A 14,389-nucleotide genomic window follows, 5' to 3' on the forward strand; every position below is an offset into this window, starting at 1 on the left:
TTTTTGTACTTCTGTGGGGTCAGTGGTAATATCTCCTTTGTCATTTCTGATTGTATTTGGATCTTCTCTCTTCTTGGATCTTTGGATCTTCTCTCTTCTACAGTGGTAGAGGCAGCAGGGTTCTGGAGTGTAGGTACCCCTGCTGGCAACTTTATACAGAGTTGCACTGGTGGTGGTGGTGGCACAGTGGTAGGCAGCTGATAGGTGCAGGTCTGTGTGCATTTTCTGTGTGCCTCAGGCAAGAGTGGTAGCTCAGGACGGGGGAGATTTCACTGTTCTCTGTGCCTAGTTTCACTTCTGTGGCAGTGTTGGCACAAAGGCAGGGTGCTGGCAGGAGCAGGACTGGCTGTGTGCCTACCAAGGCTTTGACTGCAATGGTGGTCTTGTGGGGAAAGGGGGAGTGGAGTGTACTCCCATTGCAGCAGTGGCATTGTGGGGTGCATGCACACAGGCTTGCTGGCATGCAAGGAAGGCCAAACCTGCCTGTGCACACTCATACCAGCAAGGCAATGTGAAGGGTTTCTGTGGGCACTGAGAAAGCTACAGTGTGGGGAGGGAGCAGGCAGGCTGCTGAGTGGCCACAGGGGCTGCCTCAGTGGAGTTCTCTGCTAGCCAGGTACTGTCCATCAGCACAGGAACTATGGTTTGGGTCCCCAAGACACCCAAGGCTGCCCTCTAAGCAGGTGCTACCAGACTGGGGCCCCAGGAGATGCCAGCAGACCCAGGGGTGCTCAGTTCAGAGCAGTCGTATCTGATGGCCAAGATTGCCCTGCAGAATTTAGGTCTGACCTTCCCCCTAGGGTTAAATTCTCTTATGGTAGCAAATCGAACTTGGAGAGATGTACTTCCCTGGACATGCTCCACTATAGACGCTCCCGCACCAAACCTGGGCTCACCTTCAGCTGGTGTGCTGCCCCTACCACTTCTCTAAGTAGCATTCCCTGTCAACTCAGGTGTCCATGGTGGTCAATGTGTCTCCTGCCAGGATTGCAAAGTCCCATGGTGAGAACAGGTTGCTCCTTGCCAGTTCAACTCACCTGTTTCCCTGGAGTCGTGTGGGACCAGAAGTCAGTCTCAATGCATGGTAGCTCTGTGCAGCTCCCAGTTTCCCAGCTTCCTTCCCCTTTAGAACAGCTTCTGTGTCTTTCCTCTGTTCGGTCTCAGTGCTTTCCCTCTGAAGATCTGTAAGTAGGGCAGCAGTCATCTGGGTACCTCGTGGCAGCTGTTCCACCTGGCTGCGACTAGTTGACCATCTTGCTCTCTGAAACTGCTCTAGATTTTCTAATTTATGTGCATAGAGGTGTTCATAATCTCTGAACATATTTTGTATTTCCATGGGATCAGTTGTAGTGTCATCTTTGTCATTTCTCATTGTACTTATTTGGATCTTCTCTCTCTCTTTTGTTGGTAATCTAGCTAACAGTCTATCTCTCATTTATACTTTCAAAAAACAAACTTTTGGTTTCATTGATATTTTGTATGGATTTTTGCATCTTGATTCTGTCCAGTTCTTCTCCGATTTTAGTTATTTCTTTTCTTCTGTTAGCCTCAGAATTGGTTTGTTCTTTTTTTTTTCTAGCTCCTCTAGGTGTGATAGCAGATTGTTAATTTGAGATGTTTGTAACTTCTTGATGTAGGTGTTTAGCACTATAAACTTTCATCAACACTGCTTTTGCTGCAGGCTAAAATTTTTGATGTGTTGCGTGTCAATTTTCATTAACTTCAAAGAATTTTTTGATTCTTTGAAGAATCAAAGAATCTTTCATTTCATCATTCATCATTTCATCATTCACCCAAAAGTTGTTCAGGAGCAAGTTGTTAAATTTCCATGAAGAGAAATCCTTGATATTCATTTCTATTTTTATTGCACTATTGTCTGAGAGTATGCTTGGTATAATTTAAATTTTTTGAATTTATTAATACTTGTTTATTACTGAGCATGTTGTCAATCTTAGAATATGCTCCATGTGCAGAGGAGAAACATGTATATTCTGTGGTTATTGAGTGGAATATTTCGTAGATGTCTAATTGGTTGAGTGTTAAGTTTTAAATCTAGAATTTCTTAGTTTTTTGCCTTGATGATTTGTCTAATGCTGCCAATAGGGTGTTGAGCTCTCCCAGTATTATTTTGTCACTGTCATTTAATAGGCCAAGAAGAACTTATTTTAAAAGACTGGATCCTTCTATGTCGGGTGTATATATATTCAGGATAGCTCAGTCTTCTTGTTGAACTGAACCCTTTATTATTATGTAATTCTCTTCTCCATTCTTCTTGATTGTTGTTGGTTTAAAGTCGATTTTATATGATATAGGAATAATGGCCCATGCTTTTTGGTTTTTGTTTCCATGATCTATCTTTCCCCGTATCTTTTTTTTTTTTTTTTTTGAGACAGAGTCTCGCTCTATCACCCAGGCTGGAGTGCAATGGTGCAGTCTCAGCTCACTACAACCTCTGCCTCCTGGATTCAAGTGATTCTCCTGCCTCAGCCTCCCGAGTAGCTGGGATTACAGGCACTTGCCACCACACCCAGCTAATTTTTTGTATTTTTAGTAGAGATGGGGTTTCACCATGTTAGCCAGGATGGTCTTGATCTCCTGATCTCGTGATCTGCCTACCTTGGCCTCCCAAAGTGCTAGGATTACAGGCATAAGCCATTGCACCCGGCCCCCCATATCTTTACCTTGAGCCTGTGAGTGTCTTTCCATGTGAGATTGGTCTCTTGAAGACAGCAGACAGTTGAGTCTTATTTTTTACTCTAACTTATCATTCTATACCTTACAAGTGGGTAATTTAGACCATTTATGTTGAAGACCATTTATATTAATATGTGAGATTTTCATCCTTTCATTGTTTTGTTAGCTTGTTGTTTTGTGGGCTTGAAGTAATTGCTTTATAGTATCTGTGGCCTTTGTGCTTAAGTGTGTTTTTGTGGTAGCAGGTATCCTTTTGTTTCCATGTCAAGTACTCCCTTAAGCACCTCTTGTAAGGCTTGTTTAGTGATTACAAATTCCCTTAGTGTTTGCTTGTCTGATATGAATTTTATTTCTCATTTGTTTACACAGCTTAGCTTGGTAGGATATGAAATTCTCTGTTAAAATTTTAAGAATGCTGACAATAGGCTGACAACCTCTTCTGGCTCCTAAGATTTCTGGTGAGACATCTGCTCTTAACCTAATAGAGTTCCCTTTGTAAGTGACCTAACCTTTCTCTCTAGCTGCCTTGAAGATTTTTCTTTTTTATTTAGCTTGGTGAATCTGATGACTTAGTGTCTTGTGGATGATTGTCTTGTATAGTATCTTGCAGAGGTTTCTATATTTCTTGAATTTGCATGGCAACATCTCTAGTGAGATTGGGGAAATTTTCAAGAATAATATCCTTGAATGTGTTTTCCAGGTTGCCTACTCTCTCTCCTCTGTCATGAATACCAGTGTGTCATAGGTTTGGTCTCTTCACATATTCTCATATTTCTCAGAAATTTACTTCATATTTAAAAATTCTTTTTTCTTTATTTTTGTCTCACTGACTTTGTTTGAAAGACCTGTCTTCAAGGTCTCAGATTCTTTCCTCAGCTTGGTCTATTCTGTTGTTATTTTTCCAGATTGTATTTTGAATTTCTTGTAATGAATGTTTTAATATCAGAAGTTCTGTTGGGTTGTTTCTTAATATGGCCATTTCATCTTTCAACTCTTGCATCATTTTAATGGATTCATTGGATTGATTTAAACTTTTCCCTTTATCTTGGTGAGCTTCCTTACCATTCCAGTTCTGAATTCAATATCTGTCATTTCAATCTGTTTAAGAACCATTGCTGGGGAGCTAGTATGCTCATTTGGAGGTAAGGGGACTCTCTGACTTTCTGAATTGCCAGTGTTCTTGTGCTGATTCTTTCTTGAGAAGGCTGGTGTCCCTTTGTCTTTTTGAATTTGCTTTCATTTGAATGGGGCTTTGAAAAATTCTTTATTTTTCTTGAGGGTTTAATTGTGGTATAAGGTGAGTATAGTTGATTGGCTTTGCCTCTGAGTCTTTTCAGAGGGTCAAGCCTCTGCACAGGACCTTTATTGGTCGCTAGGTTCTTGCCCTGGGTTTTACAGGTGGTGTGTACTGGAACAACATTTTTGGTGTAGTAATTTGGGCTATGATCCAATAGATAGCACTGAAGAGTAGTAGCCAGCAGATAGGCTCTTACTCAACTGTATGGATCTTTTCTCTTTCAGTGCATTTGCAGCAGTACTCTGTGGTGAGGGGGGCGGTGGGAGAGAGATGACATCCTCGCCAGTTCCATTGCCAGGTTTTACGGGAGCCTCCTCCAATCACTGGCACCATGCCTGCATTTCATTTGTTTGGTGTTCCAAACCATGGGGTTCCTCTGGGCAAAATCTACATTTGACAGACAGGCCACACCCTTTCTGGACCTGCCCTGTGGAGAGAGGAATGCCCCACTGCTACACCTGCCCATGAGCTTGCGTCTTAGTCTTCTCAGTGTTCTGAGAGTAGGGGCTCTTGCCCTGCATAATCACTAGCCAAAGATGTCAGTTTGGCACTCCTGAATTGTGTACTGTTCCTTTTGGGGGTGTTGGGACCTGGCTCATAGCTTTGTCCTCTGACCTCTCAAGGTTGGGTGCTGGCTGTGTTAGGGGGGTCAAAGTGCTTCCAGGCCCCTGGGAAAGCATTCAGGTGGGGCTGCCAGCAAAGCACTTATGCTGGACAGTGAAGGCTGTGCTGTGTACATGCCCTTGTGGGAGCAGCCAGGCAGTTGACTTGGAAGGAGCTGGCAGATAAGGGGCATGCAGAACAGAAATGCCACAAGTACACAGGAAGCCCTGTTCTCTCCTGGTCCAGTAGCCAGCGGGGGTTAGAGGTACTCAGAGGAAGATGAGAGCCTTGGAGAATGGGCACGTATGGTAGCATTTTGCTGCAGCTGCACAATGTGCAAAAATCTCCTAGACTCCACTAGGCTGGAGCTGTCTCTGCCTACTTTTTGGGACGATCTCTCTGCCAATTTAAATGTCTGTAGGGGTTGTGGGGTCTTTTGTAGCTAGTATCCCAGAGGTCTGCGGCAAGAGTGAGTATCTGTGCAATCAATTTATTCACCCCTTACTTAGGAGGTATTTAGGGCTGGTAACTAGTATTAGTGCTCAGAAACCTTGTACAGGATTTCCAGCTTCCTCCCTCTTCAGCTTAGGCATTTGCATAGCTTCTCTATAAACTCTGTTTTCTCTATGAGGATCTGTTTGAAATATGTTGGTCTACTTGATATTTTGAGCTCTCTCAGTGGGAGAGGTGCTCCATGGCTGTGTGTAGTTGGCCATCATTTCCCCCACAGGTACATTTGAACTCCATAATTCCCCCCCCCAAAAAAAAAAAAAAAAAAAACTTTCCCAAACATTTCCTGTGAGGCATTAGATGGTGGGTTGCAGGTCTCAATAGTAATCTTTAGGTAACCGTAGGATTATAGTTGTTCTTATAATGTTCTTGAGCAATACCTGCTACTTTTCACCATGAGTGAGTTCTGCTATGTTGGGTGAACAAGGTGAGGACCTTGTGTGAGTCCTTCAGGTCGCCCCAGACCTATTTGAATAGACATACACAGTACTTTCTGATTAAGGCTTGTTCTGCTCCCTCTGGAAGTGGGGTCCAGAGTTCCATACTGGAGATGCAGACTGCCGCTGAGCTGGAGATAGTGTAGGCACAGGCAAATAAAAACATGATAAAGTTTTCCTAACATTTTAAAGTTGTTTTCTTCTTGAATCAGTGTTTACTTGGTTCCTGAAAAACTTTGAATGTTTTCCAGAGTTCTGGCGAAGTTGGTTCTGACAGTTTCTGCTGTTTTCTTTTGTTTCTCTGGAGGGAAAGGAATTGGAGCTTCCTAGGCTAATATTTTGCTCACATCACGCACCATTCCCTGCCCTGAGGATTTTTGATGTGTGTCTGGGAAACTTTTGTGGAGTCTTCTGCTTGCTGATAACTTGGGCTTTGTAGGGCTAAGTGGAATTAGGGAAATAAACATAAGAGCACATTGGGAAGCCGAGGCAGGCAGATCATGAGGTCAAGAGATCAAGACCATCCTGGCCAACATGTTAAAACCCTGTCTGTACTAAAAATACAAAAATTAGCTGGGTGTGGTGGTGCGTGCCTGTAATCCCAGCTACTCAAGAGACTGAGGCAGGAGAATCGCTTGAACCGGGGAGGCGGAGGTTGCAGTGAGCCTAGATTGTAGCACCACACTCCAGCCTGGGTGACAGTGAGACTCTGTCTAAAAAAATAAAAAATAAAAAATAAAAAAAAGCACAGGGGCCTGACTCGAACAGTTTGATGCTAACCAGGATTCAAAGTGTAGACAAAGGAAGCCTGGATGTTGGCAGACTCTTGATGAGGAAGATTTTAACTTTACTTATTATACCAAACTTCTAGGAGTTCTAAATCTTGATTAGCCTCAGGAGGGAAGATCTGAAACTTTCTTTGTTTTCTCCTTTACTGCATCCCTTGGGTTTTTCTGAACTAACTTTCCTCAATGAATAACATTCCTTAGAGACACGTTGTGGAAGAAAAGACAGAGGGAGAGAGAAAGAGGGAAACTGTGAGGTACTGTGATTTCTGTACCTTTTCCTAAATACATATGTGAAGACAGTTTTCTCTTCCACTGAGAGGGAAGAAGTAGTAGCTTCTTCTGACCCACAGAGCAGTCTCAGCACTAATCAGGCATGATGTAGTCTGGGTTGAGACTTAGTCATACGGGTTTTCGCTTCAATTTCGTTGAAGGTAAGTGAATTCCAGCAGTTTCCATCTGTGTAGAAAAGAGTGAGAGAGGTTCAGGATGGAAAGTTCTAGACCTGCCAACTTTCTAGAACAAGGACATTCAGACCCTACTGGGTAAGCTATGAGAGAGGCAAAGGAGATTGGTTCCTCTCCAAATTCCTCCTGTACAGCAGAGAGCACTTTCAGCTCTTCTCTGATTCACTGCTGGATGCAGTACAACTCCTTGCTATTGTCAAAACCATCCTTGACATCATCTCTACTTTCTTTTCATCTGGTCCTGGGCAAAGAGAGATTGTGGAAATCACTCTACTGAGCTCTTCCATCAAGTCTGTCCTTGTTACCCAACTGCCATTTTATAAGGAGTCTCAGAGAGAGGACTGAGTTATGAGTGAGCAATGTCTCAGTGAAGACAGAAGGGAAAGAAAGCAGTTTCTTTCAATGTTGGCCATAGCCAGATTTGGAGGGGCTTCGTTCATAGATTCGTTCTTTAACTGATCAATTCATTGATTCACTCAAAAGCAGTACCACTTCATTCTATATGAGATATAGTGAACAAAAATGACAATCTTTTTGCTTTCATGGTGCTTACATTGTAAAGTGAGTCAGAAAATAAAAAGTAAACATATAATTTCTCTTGATGAGCACTAAAAAGATAAATATATTCTAATGAGGTGACAGAGAGTGAAGGGTTGTGTGTGTTCTTTTAGACAGCATGAAGAGAAAACTTGAACTCAGATACTTGACCAAAAACCTGAAAGAAGTGAAAAATAAAGCCCAGGAATTCTAAGTTACTCAGGATGCAGGCTCTGTTTCATATATGTGACAGCAGAATCTTTAATATGATTTTGGGAGAAAAATGTGTTCATAGAAGAAATATAGGCTCTGAGGTGACTTCCTAAATTTACTGTTAGACTGAGACCAGAGTCATCTGTATTTAGGACGCGGCCTGAACCCAGATGTCACACTTGGTGGCTTTGGGCTCCTGATGGATCCAGGGCTTTGGATTATCCTGAAGGCAGAGGATGTTGAAATTGGACTAAAGTCTCCTATTTGTCAGACCCAGTACAAGTTCAGTGTGGGACAGGTAGAGGCTGAGGTACAGAGGTAAAGTTCTTCCTCTGTATTTCGTCTGAATTTTCTTTCTCTAAGAACAGTGAAAAGAGTTGTCAGAGTCTTGGAGAGAGATGGTCAGGCTCAACTCAACCCAGGTGCTGGCTGCCTGCCTTCTGTGAGAAGACATTTACTGAGGACAGGAGCAAGGGAGCCTTTCTTCCCAAGATAGGGAGGAAGAAAGGAGTAATCCATGCAGGGAACCAGCTGACCAGTAGATTGAGAGCTCCTCAGTCCTTGCCCTCGAGAATTTACAGAAATTCCTCGGGAGACTTCCCTATCCTCACTCTCACCGGCACATCAGCACATAGCAATGATGATGAAAGTAAAGCAGAAGCTTTAAAATAAACATCCTATAAATGGAACCTACATTCTGATGAAACAAAGAAATCAAGTAACCAGCTCAGGGGCGTTGGCCAGGAAAACTTTTGTATAGAGCATGATACTGGAGCAGGAATTTACAAGACAGAAAATACTTGGCAGACAGAGTAGTTTAGGAGCTTCCAGGTGGAAGGGAGTTAGTGGTAGAAGCGAACACACTGTGGTCCTGGAGGCTGACTGCTGGCTGTTCAGAGCAGAGTGGGAGGCAGGTGAACTGAGCATTGAGGGTGCAATGGTGCATGCTGGGCAGGGTACAGGTTCTCATGTCTACAGTATGGCACTGGGGACTGGGATCATCAACGCAATTTTCTTGGCATATTGTGCATAGTTAGAAAAATTGCCCCTAAACTGGGCACGGTGGCTCATACCTACAATCCCAGTACTTTGGGAGACTAAGGAGGGTGGATCACCTGAGGTCAGGAGTTTGAGACTAGCCTGGCCAACATGGTGAAACCCCATCTCTACTAATAATACAAAAAAATTCGCTGGATGTGGTGGCACATGCCTGTAATCTCAGCTACCCAGGAGGCTGAGGCAGGAATATCTCTTGAACCTGGGAGGTGGAGGTTACAGTGAGTCAAGATCGTGCTATTGCACTCCAGCCTGGGTGACAAGAGTGAAACTCCATCTCAAAAAAAAAAAAAAAAAAAAAAAGAAAAGAAAAGAAAAGAAAAATTGCCCCTGACCATATACAGGGAATAATAGAAGATGAACGCCTACCATTCTAGTCATGGTGTGCAGCCTGTGAGCAGAAGGGGGATTTCAGAACAGTTTCTACTTCTGTTGAGATGGGAAACCATATTAACTCTTTTTTTTTTCTCTAGATTTCAGAAGGAAAAAACACTCAGAAGTAAATGTTGGGGAATTGCTCTAGCACCACTGAATTTTTTCTCTTAGGCTTCCCTGGCTCCCAAGAAGTACGCTGTATCTTTTTTGCAACCTTCTTCTTGTACGCAGTGACAGTGATGGGAAACACGGTCATCATCGTCACTGTCTGTGTTGATAAACGTCTGCAGTCCCCCATGTATTTTTTCCTGGGTCACCTCTCTGTCCTGGAGATCCTGATCACATCCACCGCTGTCCCTTTTATGCTCGGGGGGTTGCTGCTTCCAGGCACTCAGATCATATCTTTGACAGCCTGTGCTGCACAGCTATATTTATACCTTTCTTTGGGTACCTCGGAGTTGGCATTAATGGGAGTGATGGCTGTGGACCGTTATGTGGCTGTGTGTAACCCTTTGAGGTACAACATCATTATGAACAGCAGCACCTGCAGTTGGGTGGTAATTGTGTCATGGGTTTTTGGGTTTCTTTCTGAAATCCGGCCAGTTTATGCCACTTTTCAGCTTACTTTCTGCAAATCAAATGTGTTAGACCATTTTTACTGTGACCGGGGACAATTGCTCAAAGTATCCTGTGAGAACACTCTTTTCACAGAGGTTATTCTTTTTCTAATGGCTGTTTTCATTATCATTGGTTCTTTGATCCCTACAATTGTCTCCTACACCTACATCATCTCCACCATCCTCAAGATCCCGTCAGCCTCTGGGCGGAGGAAATCCTTTTCCACTTGTGCCTCCCACTTCACCTATGTTGTGATCGGCTACGGCAGCTGCTTGTTTCTCTACGTGAAACCCAAACAAACGCAGGCAGCCGAGTATAACAGGGTAGCGTCACTGCTGGTTTTAGTGGTGACCCCTTTTCTGAACCCTTTCATCTTCACCCTGAGGAATGACAAATTCATACAGGCCTTTGGAGATGGCATGAAACGCTGCTATCAACTCCTTAAAAATTAAGTCTGTCCTGAGTACTGTTCAAATCCTCATCATGGATTTGAGTAATCTGATAGTACTAATTGAAACAAAATGATCATTCTCAAAATCAAACAGCTCATGATCTACAGTGGGTATGTAAGCTATGACATGGCTTCAATTTATATTAAATTCTTTTTCCATGGAAGATCACCTCATTATTTTTTAAATAGATATATAAATTTATTAGCCCTCCGTACTTATAATGCATGTTGTAAAATAAATGTGAGAAGTGTAAACATCTGAAAGATGTTCAGTGTTTTGAACCCTTTGACCTGATAGTGGGAAAAACAAGAGAAGTGTGATATATTTTCTTTTTCTTTTTTTTTTTTTTGAGACAGAGTCTTGCTCTGTCACCCAGGCTGAAGTGCAGTGGCTCGATCTCAGCTCACTGCAACCTCTGCCTCCTGGTTTCACGCTATTCTCCTGCCTCAGCCTCCCAAGTAGCTGGAGCTACAGGCGCCCGCCACCGGGCACGGCTAATTTTTTTGTATATTTTAGTAGAGATGGGGTTTCACCATGCCAGGATGGTCTTGATCTCCTGACCTTGTGATCCATCCGCCTCGGCCTCCCAAAGTGCTGGGATTACAGGCGTGAGCCACTGCGCCTGGCCAAGTGTGATATATTTTCTTACATCTGATATACATATTTGATCCTAGGTGCTGAGATTATCTTCCTCTATATTGCCATATGGTTTCAAGGTGTCGTCTTATTGTGTAAACTCACCAGTACTTCTCTGAGTAATCTCAGGACCAGCACAAGCTTCAAACTTTCCTTGTTGATTCCTGCTTGCAGTGTCCAATAGCGATAGTGCCTTTCTTTGGGTTTTTTGATTGGCGTTTGTAAGAGTGAACTCACTCCTCTACCCTAACTGCCTAGCAATCTTAAGGCTGAATGTGTGCTCTTACAGGTGCATCTCAAATTGGTGGACCTTCTCAGGTGTGGATGGAAGATCTTAGAGAGAAGCATTTTATCTAATGTCACCCACGTCATTATGCCAGCTTCAAACGAGGGAAGGAAATGGAGCTGTGTTCTGTCTGGGAGGTGATGTGATAAGGGACAGCTGGGCTTTCTGTGTCTTTGGGCTGAGGGTGGAATGGAGAGAGGGCAGAGGGAGCCCCTTTTCCTGTGTCTTACACATTCTTCAATCCTGAAATAGCACTTTTGTCCTCAGTGCTCCCTTCGCTCTCCCACTTCCTGCTCAGTTTCTTTCTGAATTCCTTTTTGCGTCTCTCTCTGTGACTACCAGATTCATTTGTTTGTTTCTTTTTTTTTTTTTTGGCATTTGATTTACTTTTATTAAAAATAGTTAATATGTAACATTCACGTTAAATAATGGCCATTTAAATTTTGTAGTACAGTGAAAATATTAATGTAAGAGTATTTTAATTATTAACAGGCTTATTTACCCTATTATTCAATTATATCACCAAAACAATTCTCGAAGTTGAAAGATTTTTCCAATCGTTTTTTATTTAAATGTTAGAAACCCAACTATATGAAGCCCTTTATAAATTATTCACATTTTTTCAAATTCTTAGACATTTGTTTTAGGTAATTCTCAAATGATTTTAAAACAGCATTTAAATTCTAAATGATAGTTTTTTACAACTTAAGTCATAGCTTGACTCATTTAAAATATTGCCAGGGAATTCAGCAACTTTTTGGACCTCCACATAGCTGGGGTTGTTAGCTCTGCCAAGTTTTTGAGTATGCTATAGCTGGTATGGTCCAACAGAAGGGCCCATGTGTATTCTGTCCCCTTGTGTTTCTTAGGTATTTGCTAAGAGAATCTAGAGGTCATATAAGAGCTGATTTTGTTATAGCAGCATCGTGATGGTTGTCATTTGCAGGTAGTTCTGTGTCTTGAGGTCTGCAGCGCAGCCAAATGCAGTTTGCTTTACACTCTGAGAAAACATTACTGCCACATTACTGCTTACATGTCGTGTGTCACAGTAAATCTAGCTACCACTTGTCTGTTTTGTACTTTTCTGAGTATATTTTCCAGTTGAGAGGATTTTTGTGGTTCTCTTTTTTTTTTTTAATTTATTTATTATTATACTTTAAGTTGTAGGGTACAGGTGCATAACGTGCAGGTTTGTTACATATGTATACTTGTGCCATGTTGCTGTGCTGCACCCATCAACTCGTCATTTACATCAGGTATAACTCCCAATGCAATCCCTCCCCCCTCCCCCCTCCCCATGATAGGCCCCGGTGTGTGATGTTCCCCTTCCTGAGTCCGAGTGATCTCATTGTTCAGTTCCCACCTATGAGTGAGAACATGTGGTGTTTGGTTTTCTGTTCTTGTGATAGTTTGCTAAGAATGATGGATTCCAGCTGCATCCAAGTCCCTACAAAGGATTCAAACTCATCCTTTTTTATGGCTGCATAGTATTCCATGGTGTATATGTGCCACATTTTCTTAATCCAATCTGTCACTGATGGACATTTGGGTTGATTCCAAGTCTTTGCTATTGTGAATAGTGCCGCAATAAACATATGTGTGCATGTGTCTTTATAGCAGCATAATTTATAATCCTTTGGGTATATACCCAGTAATGGGATGGCTGGGTCATATGGTACATCTAGTTCTAGATCCTTGAGGAATCGCCATACTGTTTTCCATAATGGTTGAACTAGTTTACAATCCCACCAACAGTGTAAAAGTGTTCCTATTTCTCCACATCCTCTCCAGCACCTGTTGTTTCCTGACTTTTTAATGATCGCCATTCTAACTGGTGTGAGATGGTATCTCATTGTGGTTTCTTTTCCCCCTTGTTTTCTCACAAAACCCAAGTTTACCAAGCTGCCTTCTAGCTCTACACTGAACTCCCTTAATTCCTGTATCTCAGTTCCTATATTGTCCCGTCCTCTCCCTAGTTCCTGTCATATTCACAATTTGCAATTAATATTTCTGTATTGCATGACACATTTTTCTGCATCATTACACAAGTGATTACACAAGTCTGGTGGCAACCCAAATGGACATCAAAAGATAACCACTTATATATTTTATGGGACTTTCCTTCAGTTGCTGTTATATGAGGGTTGGAAACATGAGGGTTTTCTGTATCAATAGAAAGCAACTGGGATTACAGTGGCTGTAATCCCAGCACTTTGGGAGGCTGAGTGGGCAGATCACAAGGTCAGGAGTTCGACACCAGCCTGACCAACATAATGAAACCCCGTGTCTACTAAAAATACAAAAATTAGCCGGGCGTGGTGGCGTGCATCTGTAATCCCAGCTTCAGTATCACTTTGGGAGGCTGAGGCAGGAGAATCGCTTGAACCCGGGAGGCAGAGGTAGCAGTGAGCTAAAATCGTGCCATTACACACTAGCCTGGGCGACAGAGTGAGACTCTGTCTCAGGAAAAAAAAAAAAAAAAAAAAAATATATATATATATATATATATATATGTGTGTGTGTGTGTGTGTGTATATGTATGTGTGTATATATATATCTCCAAGATACACTGTTGAGTAAGAAAAGTGAAGAAGAGAAAATGTTTATTTGTTTCCTTTTTGTAAGAACAAAGTACAACTTAATTTATATTCATATTTGCATATAGTTGCATAAAGAAACATCTGAGAGGGAAACCAGGAAATGGGTTACCTTGGGGATGTGTTTTTGGGAATGACATTTATAGGAATGGTCTGTGAAGGAAAGCTGTTTATGGTACAGCTGTGTACATTGCTTTCACTTCTACTTTACAATAATGCCATACTATCTCAAAAATAAAAGACTTCATTCTGCTTCTAATTGCCAAGGAAAGTTTGCTTGTTTATCCACATAATAGATTGTAACAAAGGAGATATTTTGGCAGAAGGGTCTTTATTAACTCTGAATATTTTGTAAAGTTTCCCTGGAGCTAAGTAGGATAAATGGAAGAATAATAAGGGAGAAGAGTTGGAGCTTCACATTTTTCTTATCCTGAGGCCTTCACTACTTTTATAAAAATATAGAGATATTCTTTAGCCATTGTGGGTATTACTTATATTATCTTATGTATGTTGAAAATATATTTTTTAATCTGTTTTTTGACTTTTTAGTTTTTAACGAAATCTTGTCATGTAAAAGTATTAATTTTCCTTTTGTCAAATTAATAATTTCTTTTGTGATTTGTATGTGCATATGTTGTTAACTAATTTTTTATTCAAAAGATTAAAAAATTGTCTTTTAAAATATCTAGGGCTGAGCGCAGTGGCTCATGCCTGTAATCCCAGCACTTTTGGAGGCTGAAGCAGGCAGATGACTTGAGGTCAGGAGTTTGAGACCAGTGTGGCCAAAATGGTGAAACCCTGTCTCTACTAAAAATTTTTAAAAATT

General features: G+C 41.8%; 2 protein-coding genes across 2 annotated transcripts in view; one reads left to right on the forward strand and one right to left on the reverse strand.

Moving 5' to 3' along the window:
* PRSS37 (serine protease 37) overlaps window positions 1-1,372 on the reverse strand; it is a 28,386-nt gene extending 27,014 nt beyond the window's left edge. The window contains exons 1-2 of the mRNA XM_065541215.1: window positions 1,038-1,372; window positions 691-751 (exon numbers count right to left, since the gene is read on the reverse strand). Of these exons, the coding sequence (XP_065397287.1) occupies window positions 691-751; window positions 1,038-1,372 (396 nt within the window). The remainder of the gene's footprint in view (window positions 1-690; window positions 752-1,037) is intronic.
* A 6,873-nt stretch (window positions 1,373-8,245) lies between these two features.
* LOC102118569 (olfactory receptor 9A1) lies at window positions 8,246-10,044 on the forward strand. Its single transcript, XM_005550990.4, has one exon. The coding sequence runs from the start codon at window positions 9,103-9,105 to the stop codon at window positions 10,042-10,044; it is 942 nt and encodes a 313-aa protein (XP_005551047.3). The 5' UTR covers window positions 8,246-9,102.
* Window positions 10,045-14,389: the final 4,345 nt, after the last annotated feature.

Source organism: Macaca fascicularis, chromosome 3, assembly GCF_037993035.2.
Source record: "Macaca fascicularis isolate 582-1 chromosome 3, T2T-MFA8v1.1".
In the NCBI taxonomy this organism is placed as follows: Eukaryota; Metazoa; Chordata; class Mammalia; order Primates; family Cercopithecidae; genus Macaca; species Macaca fascicularis.

Excerpts from the sequence above, each read along its gene's own strand:
- LOC102118569 (XM_005550990.4), top strand. The coding sequence starts at position 9,103 with ATGTTGGGGAATTGCTCTAGCACCACTGAATTTTTTCTCTTAGGCTTC.